This window comes from Ruditapes philippinarum, unplaced genomic scaffold (genome assembly GCF_026571515.1).
Source record: "Ruditapes philippinarum isolate M1 unplaced genomic scaffold, ASM2657151v2 ctg4701_1_1_1_1, whole genome shotgun sequence".
In the NCBI taxonomy this organism is placed as follows: domain Eukaryota; kingdom Metazoa; phylum Mollusca; class Bivalvia; order Venerida; family Veneridae; genus Ruditapes; species Ruditapes philippinarum.
The window spans coordinates 10,039-22,659 of NW_026865737.1; the positions used below are offsets into that span (position 1 = coordinate 10,039).

At 30.9% G+C, this 12,621-nt stretch overlaps 1 protein-coding gene across 1 annotated transcript in view; it reads right to left on the reverse strand.

Moving 5' to 3' along the window:
- Positions 1-512: 512 nt before the first annotated feature.
- LOC132730142 (beta-1 adrenergic receptor-like) overlaps positions 513-12,621 on the reverse strand; it is a 71,040-nt gene continuing 58,931 nt past the window's right edge. Inside the window, exon 2 of the mRNA XM_060715998.1 lies at positions 513-4,215. Coding sequence (XP_060571981.1) covers positions 2,588-4,159 — 1,572 coding nt within the window. The 5' untranslated portion in view covers positions 4,160-4,215 and the 3' untranslated portion in view covers positions 513-2,587. The remainder of the gene's footprint in view (positions 4,216-12,621) is intronic.

Sequence of the window (12,621 nt, forward strand, 5' to 3'; positions counted from 1 at the left end):
ATAAAAGTCATGTTTTGTGAATGTTCATGAATTTATTCCACTGTTATAAAAGTCATGTTTTGTGAATGTTCATGAATTTATTCACCTGTTATAAAAGTCATGTTTTGTCAATGTTCATGACTTTATTCCACTGTTATAAAAGTCATGTTTTGTCAATGTTCATGACTATTTCACTGTTATAAAAGTCATGTTTTGTCAATGTTTATGAATTTAGTCCACTGTTATAAAAGTCATGTTTTGTCAATGTTCATGACTTTATTTCACTGTTATAAAAGTCATGTTTTGTGAATGTTCATGAATTTATTCCACTGTTATAAAAGTCATGTTTTGTCAATGTTCATGAATTTATTCCACTGTTATAAAAGTCATGTTTTGTCAATGTTCATGACTTTATTCCACTGTTATAAAAGTCATGTTTTGTCAATGTTCATGACTATTTCACTGTTATAAAAGTCATGTTTTGTGAATGTTCATGACTTTATTCACCTGTTATAAAAGTCATGTTTTGTCAATGTTTATGAATTTAGTCCACTGTTATAAAAGTCATGTTTTGTCAATGTTCATGAATTTATTGCACTGTTATAAAAGTCATGTTTTGTCAATGCTCATAAGTTTATATCAATAATAACATTGTTTGTCAATGATAATTCATGTGATTAATTAATGGACATTTATACTCTGGCAAGGAATTACTTAAGTGTTCCTTTATTTAAAAGTGAGAAAGATTGTGTTTTCTATTGCTAAAAGAGGAGCATTGATGTGATTAATCTATAGTTAAGTCAGAAACATTGGTGTATCTAAAGGTAAGTCAGAAACATTGGTGAATATTATAAGAGATAAGATGAGGAAAATTTTTATATTACCGTAATTTATCTTTGGTTTATTTTGAATCTTTGTTAATATTAGTTCAATATGAACCATTAATTTTAGTTGGATCATTTATCTGTTCAAGGTCAGTTTAATTGGACATCTGCAATATTGTTTTGCATTTTTAAGCCAAATAATATTTGTTAAAGGGAGGTAATTATATTGCATTTATAATACAATCAATTTAAAATCATATAAAAAATGAATAGTTATGATAAATGAATTTCAAAAGGATCTGAGACACACAAAAAAGTATATTATTGTAATATAGTTTTCATAGCACTTAATAATTATTTCAATGAAAATGAAAAATACCTTTGATATTTTTTTATATGTTTATTGTCAAAACAGACAAGACAAATAAAAAATGATATAATAATGAGCAGATTTTATAATGTGGGGCCTTTAATTAATCCTGAACCTGCTAAAATAATGATAATTATTGAAATATTAATGCCACCAGTAGAGCTGTCATTGATTCAGTGCAATTTGCATATCATCAATATATATCAATATCAGATGACAAATATCAACGATACACTGATATCTCAATAATTACCTAAAATATTCACTTTCATTGCTGTTTAAATGATTTCTGAGTTAAAAAAAACATTGTTCTTTTCAGTGTCTTGTTAATAAAAGCCCATTGCAAGACTTTTTTCAAGACAATTCTGTTTTTGTCATGATTGCTGTGAAAATTATTTCCCCTGTGTAACAACAACATAATGTTAGATATGGACACCTGCTTCTGTATATGTTTTGGGTGAAATTTTCATTCAATTTCTAGAAATTTAATTAATTAGTCAAAATTATTGATCTTTTGAATTGTGTATCAATTATTGATCAACAGAAAAATATCAATGATACATCGATACTGTTTCTATGGATGACAGCTCTAGCCACCAGTATAGAGCCAGCCCAGACAAAACCTCTGTAACCTGACATTAGGCTCAACACTGTTGGTTGATATCCCCCCCAAAAAAATTGGCAAACATTGATATTGGACAGTTCCAAAAAAAAAAAAGGTTACTTGACAGGTCCAGTTAAAAAATTCAGCAGGTTAAGGGTTAAAAATGCTGATAAAAGTTTATTTTTTTATAGCCAGAATGATTTTTTCGATTTTCGCAATTATCGGGGAAAGATGAAATCTTAAAAAATATGGTATGATAATATTTTGGTGTTCTTTTCTAAAGTTCAATGCTTTAACACTTAATTAGTCAAGTCTACTGTTTTATGCCATTGTGACTAAATTCTCCTTTAATTTGTTTGGTGCAAAATAAGTACACGCGTACAGTAAGAGGAAAGGACCGATTCCTCGCATTAATTAACCAATTACAATGCTGAAATCTTAATTTAGCAATGGACTTTTCCAAATTTAAAGCCTTTGGCACCAATATAGAGCCTTCGACTACAAATGGACTGTTCAAAATTAAAGTTTATTATTAAAATTCAGCACTGTACAGGTTAATCATTTTGCAAAACGTAGGTTTCTTCGATCACTAAAAATGTGACATAACAGCTGTTTAAACTGTGACATTTTTGTGACAGTGACCCCACAATGTTTAAAAGGAGAAATCTTATTTTATCTACCTGTTTACTAAAATTATTGGCAGTGAAATTGGAAAAAAAAAATCTGTTTGCCTATTGGCTAATGATGATATTTGATACATGTATATTTAAATGATTACATACAAATCTTACCCATCAATCATTTATTTTATCAAAATTGGACTTCATTTAAATTTCCATCAGTATTTTCAATGTAGTCCTCGTTGGCAAATATCACATGTTGTTGATCGAACATATATTCCTCATTTGTCCGCGGTGAAAACCCATCGCTCTCCACCCGGTTGATATATGTCGGGTTTTCAACAGTATTATTAAAGTCTTCATGATAATCGATCGGTGCTGGATATGGTGAATCATCGGGTGGTATATTTGAACAAGGATTAATCTGATTGGTTAAATCCAATATTTCTACACTAACATTTGAATTGGTAACACGATTATGCACATTTTGGTTGGATGAATTTTGTACTACACACATTTCTTGATGCTCTCGGATGATATCCACAAGGTTTGTGCGTCTGTTATCGGAATTATTTCTCGAAGGACTAGGGGCTAATGTATCGGAATCTGTTGCACTTGTTCTATGCCTGGCATTTGAATGATCTACGTTTCGTTGGCGATGCATCATGTTCTGGATTATGTTGTCGAAGTCATGCTTATCACAATATACATATTTGGATAAAATGTTCAAATTGCGGTCAAAGAGAATGTATAGGATTGGTTGAATGGCGCCATGTGACCAAGCGATGAAAGCAAATGCTTGATAGACTTTTGGTGGCACTTTAAAATTTTTGTCTATGATAATGAGTAGGAAGAAGGGGTACCAGCATAGGATAAATACGGCGGTGTTGAGAATGAATATTTTGGCACGATGTGTAGCATCCCGAATGATTTTACGAAGGCGACATGCTGAGCTTGTTGCTGTGTCCAACACAGTGATTGAAGTGCGTACAAGAAAGGAAACTCGGTTTGGTCGGTTAATTTGAATTTCCTTGTACAGTCTATGAATGAAATGGAAGACCGCTATCATGGCAACTGTTGTTATAACAGCCCACATCACATTTGCTACATATCCCGTCTGCTTACCAAAGGTGAATGAACAACTTCCAATTTCCGGTTGAAATTCAAAATGGCCGCCTATAAGTGTTGGACCCAGATGTAGAATGATACTACCTATATAAACTAACACTACTCCGAATGTAACACAAATAACGGTTCCTTTGGAATTGCCGCCAATATTTTTCTCACCAAATGTATACGCTTCGGTACACACCATGGCGACCATGTTGAACACTGAAATGGTTATTAATATCACAAAGGTAGCTCCGAAGAAATTACAGTCAGTGGGTCGGGACTGACTAAGGAGATTGGTAGCTATAGGAATGCAATAAGCAGATTTGGTAAAATCCAAAAAACATGCGTGTATCATGAATCCGCTCGTCATTTTTCGTAGTGGTTTTCGGACAAATATTGCTCCAACTACGAAAATATTCAGGAGCATGCCAGTTATGGCAATGAAGTATAAATAATATGCTTCAGAGTGTTCATTTGATTCCGGGGGCATCACATCGTGTTTCTGGTCATGTGACACAGTGATTTCGGTCCGTGGTTCAGCCACTTGATAGTAGTCATGTAGGTTTTGCTCAAGTTCTCGGGAAACGACCTTATTCACTTTAGAGGTGTTGTACACGTAGTAAGTAGACATTTTTTGCCATGGCACCATGGGGATATAATCTGTTCATTGTGGTTGTTCTTTTCGTTGGCTGATAATTTTCCCGTCTGCAAATATACAAAAAAAGAAGATTAAATGCTTTTTGTTTTTAAAGATTAGAAAATTATTTTAATACAGTTTCTAATATACACTGACTACATACATGTACAATACTAATGAGGTGAGGTGATAATATGATGTTTTCCTATAAAAACCTTGATTACAGCATGTGTGGTAGAATTCTTTTGAAGTGGGTGCATTAATTAGGGGAAATATGGTACTTGTATATATATTTGACCACTGTATAGAAAATTAAAAAATTTTTGCAATGTATTAATTTGTTTTTTCTATTATCACATTTAAAAGAAATCATAATTCTAATTCTTTAAGAATTGATTTAATAGGTGTTTGTAATTTTACATATTGTAATTCATTTTTCTTACAAATTAACCTTTTTAGGGTCAAAGAATTGATTGCATTGAAAAATGACTATCAAATTACAGATTTCTTTTTTGAGGGAAAAGAAGAAACAATACTATACATTGTATTGTTTTAACTTTTTGTATTTATTGTCAATGAATTGATTATTTAATGATTGTACAACTGTAATTATTTTCTATTGTTTATAAATTGTCTAGTTTTCAGGTATTTGGTTTCATTTCATTTTAAAGTCATGTGTTCAAAAATTTGTGTACTACAATGTATATCAGTACACTTTTTTCTGCCTTAATTCTTTATTAAGGTTGCTTATTCTTCGTACTGAAGTTCGATATTATTAATTTCATTGTGTTTATTACAAATACACTGGAAAATCATTTCATTAAAGAAATATTTTTAATTTTTTTTTTTAAGATTTTTAAAATTTTTGAAGTTTTTTGGTCATTACATTAAATTTTATGCATTTAATTTTAATATGGGTGGAGTTAACTCGCGAGAAACTGACAAAAACATTCCTAATGGAGATACAAAACGCAATTATCGAGAGGTTGAGACACTTATAATGTGTCCGATGTGTTTGGACAAATTTACCGATCCACGGATGTTAAAATGTCAACATACGTTCTGCTTCGATTGTCTTAAAAATCAAGTGCAAGCTGCAGAAGACAGCAAGTCGGGCGATATAATATGTCCGGCCCCAAATTGTAAACAATGGATCGTTTCTACGAAGTCACTTCTCTCAACTTCGGTTGATAAGTGGGATTCCTATTTCCCCAAAAACATTACGATTTCTAAAATTCTGGAACACTTGCCAGATGACGAGGAGTACTGTGATTCTCATAGCGATAAACTGTATGAATATTTCTGCGAGACGGAAAAAAAAACTGTGTTGCAGTACTTGTGTTATAGAATATCACAAAAAATGTGACAGAGTATGTCAAGTGAGCGAATTTACTAACAACGGGAATAAATTTGCCGCAGTTTGTAAAAATCTTCTCGGAGAACTGAAAAAATCACGCGGTCAAACAAACACCATGCTGAATCAACTGAATAACAATGTCCGAAAATTGGAGCAGACAAGAGATTCAATTTTCAAAGAGCTTGAAGAGTTTAAAAGGGAGATAATTGCAGTAATTGAAACCAATCAAGAGGCAATTAAAAGTGAAGTGGATATGATCCTTGAAACAAAGTATGAAGAGCTGGAAGCTGTTAAAAAACTTGAGAAGAAGTTTACTGAATATACAGAAAAACTGACAAACCATAAGGAACTTAAGCCGCTGTGGAAATTAAAGACATTGTTTATCATCGATAAATTCTCAGCCGAAGAATTTCAAAGTATGAAAACAGCCCAGAGCAAAATAAAAACAATACACATTGAATTTATGGTTGATAAACATAAAGAAATGATTGTTCAAAAACAGCTGAGCAATTGTGTTAACCATTTGTTAGTGGTTGAACGCCCAATTTATTAACATTTGTAGAAATACTTTATGTAGATTTTTGTACTTTTTTGCAGAAGTAGGGATGTAATTCTTTTCCTTCTATCTGAGATAGTCTGAAAGAGCATCGGATTTATTCAAAGTGTTGGTTTTGGATATTGTATTCTGTATTGCTTTTAAGGTGCGGCAAGGGGTGATGAAAATTGCACCAAACTATAATATTGTCTCCAATTTATTAAATATTTTGGAAGCAATAAATTCCTGATGCCAATAAAATGAATAATCATCATGGAAAGAGCTAATATTATTTGTAAATGATATAAGTACTGGGAAAGAGGGGGCTGTGGGTACTGGGGTGGTTGTGTGTCCGAGTGGGTGGTCAAGATTTTTTAATGGTGGGGGGGGGGTGTGTTGACAGGAAGTTACAAAATATGTTACACAGGTATTCAAAAATGCATGTTAAATCAATATATATTTTTTTAATCATGTACGGTATGTTCCAGAGCATTTGATAAGCAAAATATCTTGAAAAAATAAATGTGTGTGTGGGGGGGGGGGGGATGTTATCTGAGATGTTAGTTACTATCTCAGGTATGCTAGAATCTTTTTTTAAACTAATTTATCAGCCAGGATGGACATATTTTATACATGTTTTATCAAATTTATGCAGAGTAAATGATGATAGATAGAGAATTTTTTTGTTAGATTACCTGATTTTAATTCCACACGCTACTTTGAGTTAAAGTTTATTAGCTCTAAATCAGTTTTGGATTCTGATAAAATATGTTTTTATCGCTCTTTATGTTGTTGTTAAGCAATACATGACTCGGTTTATGTAACAAATGATCAAATTTTCACATCGGAGTGCAATTCCTATAAAATCATATAACCAACTGAACCCATTTAAACGTATATAAACTTGACACCTCTTTACTTAATTGTTCTAGAACAAAATATTATTATTCATGAGCATCATAAAAATGTTCATACTAAATCACCTATAACTTAAACAACATTTTTTTTTCAAGAAATATTTTATAAGAATATCCAAATGATACATTTATATTGTTCTTAATATCAATATTTGAAATATTACAGGAAAATGTGCCCATTGTGGACCTTAAAATTAATGTATGTATGTATTTGAGGCTTAAAATGAGGGTCCATCTGTCCTTTTAGGGAGAAGGGACCCTGGACATGTCATCATTCATGTCCTTAAATTTTATTATCAACCAAAAGCTGACCTATAAATATTGAATTCAGTAAAGTAATTCACTAAATGATACTAAATATGTATTCAAGTTGCTTTTTGTGATGATACTATTTTGATACACTGGAGGCCAATGAGACCATTATATGCATCATGGAGAAAAATAAATGGGACCTTAAATGGGAAACACTGTTCGGGAAAAGTCAAATGTACCATAAAATTCATATTAGGGAATGGGTGTTTAATAGAAATTTTACGGTATATAATATTTCATGAATGATTTTCTATGCTAAATTCCAATTTGTACTAAAAGTTCTGGAAAGGGGAGATCCCTCGGGAGCAATGAGAAGAAAAACTTTTTGTTGAAAAACATAAAATCAGAATAATTAATAGTGCAATACTTCACACTTAAGTGTCAGTTTTTAAATTCTTTTATTTGATTTTGTCTGCATTTCAAATGACTATATATATGACACTCTTGGATATCAAACTGATTAAATGCTGGTTACATTTAATGGACTGGAAATCTGTATATTTCCTGGTGTTTGTTGTCAGTTTTGCAATAATGTTGTCAGAGTTATCTTTTCTTGTTTGTAATATGGTAGTCAATTTTATACAAAGTTTTTCAGAGTATCTTTTCTTGTATGTAATAAGTTTTGTAGTCAGTTTAACTTAAGCTTTGTCAGAGTTATCTTTTCTTGACTGTAACTTGCTAGAGTTACCTTTCCTTGTCTGTAATAAATTTGGAGTCATTTTTACCACAGCTTTGTCAGAGTTATCTTTCCTTGTCTGTAATAAATTGGTAGTCAGTTTTATCATAACTTTGTTAGAGTTATCTTTTCTTGTCTGTAAAAATTGGTAGTCAGTTTTTACTATAACTTTGTCAGAGTTACCTTTCCTTGACTGTAATATGGTAGTTAGTTTATCATAACTAAAAATTGTCAGAGTTATCTTTCATTGTAATTTTTATCTCTTCCTTATCCTGACTGTTCATCACTAATTAGAATGCAGAATTTATCTTATCTCCCCCTGTTTTTTTTTCTAAGAATTTTATCACCAACTACACTGTTAACTAGTTATCATTACCATCCTATCTTACTATACTCTTTCAATAACTTTTTCTTTCCTTTTTGTTGTTTTTATTTCTTTGGGCCAATTTTCTCGGTTAATTATGTATTTTTCTTCAGTGGAGATGGCCTTTTTTCTCTCAATAAAATGCACTTCTTTATTTGAAGAGTAACATATGTTTTTTAAGCAATGATTTGCCCATTTCCATGAACCTTTTCAAGTTTATAGCTATTTTAATGAACCATTATGTTTCAACTTAAGCTACTGTGAATTCTGTAAATTATTATATTGTTTTAGAATAAATTTGAAAAATTTCATATATTCTCCGCCAGTAAAGTTTTTATCATCGTTTGATGTGCCTTTGAGTGGTTGGATTCTTAAAAAGTACAAATTTGATTGCCAAAAAGCATTAAAATTATTGAATAATAAAATTTTTATTCATGTGAATTGTTGCCGTAAGTACTGTTTACATTTTTGAAATGTTAAAAATAGTTCAAGTCACGTATACGGAAAATTCTTTTATCTTGATTTATTTATTAAATAAAATACTTTTGATGTATGGGTATTTTATATTATTGAAGAGTATTTGTGTATTAGCTTAATAACATGAAATAAGCAAAAGAAAATTTGACGATTATTAATTTAACCCTCAGCATTTGGGCTACAACTGATTATAGTTCCATGCAACCAGTGCAGTTCCAAGATTGTTCAACACATCTGTTCTCAGCCTAGCCTGATCATGGTCTGCACTGTTCGCTTTTCAGTCAGTAGATATTTTGAAATTTTTTCTAATAATGCATGATGAATGGTTTTGTCCAAAATTCTGGGTGGAAAGGTTATACTGATGTTAAATTGCAACATTTTGGCATTATATTTAATTATTGCTTGATACCTGTATTATATAAACTTCAAATGAAAACAACAATCATACTTTTTATATGTATGGTCATATCTAAATGATTAACTGTAAAAATAAACAAATGTTTGAAATGCTAATATTTTTCTTTTCATTTTAAATTATATACTTGATAAAAACAATTTTTTTTTGCTTCAAAATGTTTAACAGAAATTGGGGCATAAAGTATACAAAATTTCTATATGTTTTGCTCATGTGTTTAATGTAATTCCTATGTAACCGATTTTCTTACTTTGACATGCATTTTTTCACACAATATTTTAGAGAGTTTTACTTATGGATAAATCTGTCAGAATTGTATTACAGAAAAAATTGAGTGATAAAACTGTGGCACGAAAATCCTGCCATTCATATTTCATAACAATTTATGCCATGTCTGTGAGCGGAAAATGAATTTTTCAGGAAAAAATTGAATTTTGGTTAATTTAGGTGAGAGAGCAATTAAAGTGTACATTGTGTACTTATATACGAATGTAATTATGAGTAAATCTGCTCTATTTTTTGTTTGGTCTTCTGTTTTTTTATGCCGATTTTTGACACATTATTTGGTCTTATCTCGTTGGTCTTTCCATCTTGCAGGGTTTTCCTGAATCAACTTCTCTGCATTTGGCCATCTTGCAGGGTTTTCCTGAATCAACTTCTCTGCATTTGACCATCTTGCAGGGTTTTCCTGAATAACTAACTTCTCTCCATTTGACCATCTTGCAGGGTTTTCATGAATAACTAATTTCTCCATTTGATAATCTTGCAGGGTTTTCCTGAATAACTAACCAGTAATTACCTATTTCTGGACCACATTTGACCATAACTTAATCCAGTATGATATTTGAATCAGTAAGGAGAGACAAATGACCATGTCCGATATCAATTGTCACAGGAATTAAGCCTTGCTAGAGGATGGAGAGACAATCGCACCTGGATGACCTATCCAATGCTTTGAGCTAAACAGCCAGACATCTGCTTTATTGTAAAGGTTTTGATGTATTTTTGTGAATCTTAATGGTTACTAATTTTGTTTGGTGGTAATTATGTACATCCTTGCATTATTTTTACCTTGACACAGTGCTTTTTCTAAACAACTCTGTAACAAACCTCAACTGCAATTATTCTCAACTTTTCCAGAAAATGAATGGTTTAATTTCACAATTGAGCTGTTGTTATAATGTATTTTGTTTCTCAGTTTTCCAAATTTCATGATAAAAAATAATCCCAAAGGGGTTATCAAAGAGGTGGAAAAAAAGTTTTGAAAATGGAAGAATTACATGCGGAAAATGTTTGCTGAATATAATAATGATAATAATAATTGTTAAATACAATACTATATTAAGAAATTAATGCAATAACACTAATGTTACTTTTAGTTCTATGCTGAGTGTTAACTGTTTATAATTGACTTGACTCAATGCTTTTAGATTAAAACTACATGTCCATAATGTTAATGTACAATATTTCAGTAATTGGGAAGCCATAATTATACAGTCTGGTTGACAGTGAGCATGGAGCTACAGGCTGGCCTGACTCTATGCTGTTTGTCAATCATGACCAAATGGTTAACACATCAGACTAGTTAGTAATCTAAGGATTGCAGGTTGTGTGGGTTCAAACCCCGTCAGGGGCAAAATTCTGGATACAAAGTGATCCCTTGGAAGCATTAATCATTAAGCCATTTTTTCCGTGAGCAAGAAACTTTACACGCATTGCTAAGTAGTACCGGTTGGTTACAACATCAAATTCGAGAGTGTTTCAATAAGCTTATAATAGCTTCCAACACAATCAAACTAAATTAAATTAGTATAAACTAACCATGTCTGTAAAATATCAGAGCTAATTTACTCTCATTCGTTGTCAGCTTTAATATAACTAAAATATCTTTATTTCAATAAATACATTTAAGATTGGATAAACATGGCATTAAACTAGGGGCATGAGAAATGTTGCACTTTTACAGCAAAATCTGTCAAACATGAGCTTCTGCAATTGTCACATAATATTTTCATTGCTTTCATGATTTATCCCCATTTCCAGATTCTTTTTTAAAAAGTTTCACATATTAACATTGTACTTTTACATTATCTTTCTTGAATAAACTCAATCAAACAGAGTCTGCAATTTTCACATAATATTGTTGTTTTTATTGCTTTAGGGGGATTTTCCAATTTCCAGATTCTTTTTTAAAAAGTTTCACAGATTAACATAATTTTAGTGCTCATATAATGTACAACAATGACTTATTCTTTGAATTTCTTGAATTTCACAAGTATTGTGCCAGTAAATCTGTGTATATACAGAAGTATTCAACCATAAAGTCTTTTATAATTTCTTATATAATTTCCTAAACAGGATAAGGAACATGGTAAAATTACTCATGTTCCTTATGAATAAAGATGAACGCTTGAATATAATCAATGCAATTTACAGAAGAACATGTTCATGATTTAAATATTTACCAGACAGTAATAAAATGGAACACTTTAAATGCTGTAAAAGTAGTGTTGATTGAAATTGTTGTGTTATCGCAAGAATGCTGTAAGTGCATATGAATGAAATAATTAGATACAATTATCTTGCAATATGAGATGAAATTAATGTTTTAAGAACAGATTTCTATGTGCATGAAGCAGTTTTTTGTTTACATCATAAAGAAATTCTCTGAAAGTATTTGAGTATACTCTAGGATAAGTGTTTCAAATGAATCAAGTTTTTTTTTTTATAATTAGAATTTAACAGTTCTTCATTTCATAGAACTTAAAGCGCATGCCTGCAGATTTCTGCTAATTTTCATGAAAGTTTTAAAACATGATTGTATTTAAAAGTAAAATTTTGTGAAGTGAACAATGTAATTAATTTATACCAACAATCCACGTAAATTACCAAAATGAGGTAAAGAAAAGCCCAATTGAAGTTAGTTACGCAGTAGAAATATCATTGGGTGATCAATACAGCATAATCAGTCATTAATCGCACAATGTAAATTATTACTTGAATCTTATTCCTTTTCTTAAAATATTACTACATTTTTCTCAAATTTGATTTATTGAAATTTTGGCACATCTGGAGGCATGCAGCTTTAAGAGATGTATGTACATTATCTGATGACTTGTTTTTGGAATGTGATAATCACCTTAATATGCCATCTATATTATTTATTTTTATTTTATTATTTATATGCCATCTTTATATTCCAATTACAAATGTACATAATTATATGATAGACTCAACATTACTACAATATCCATGCATATATGCCTTATGATATTGGTTGTGGGTTTTTCCATGCTAATTCCACAGTACAAACAAAATTTTGCCATTATACCATCATAGTCAATCTGTTGCGCTTAATTTCAGAGCTGTAACTATAAAAGTTTGTACCCAACCTACCCCCTAAGTGCCGATTTATTATCTT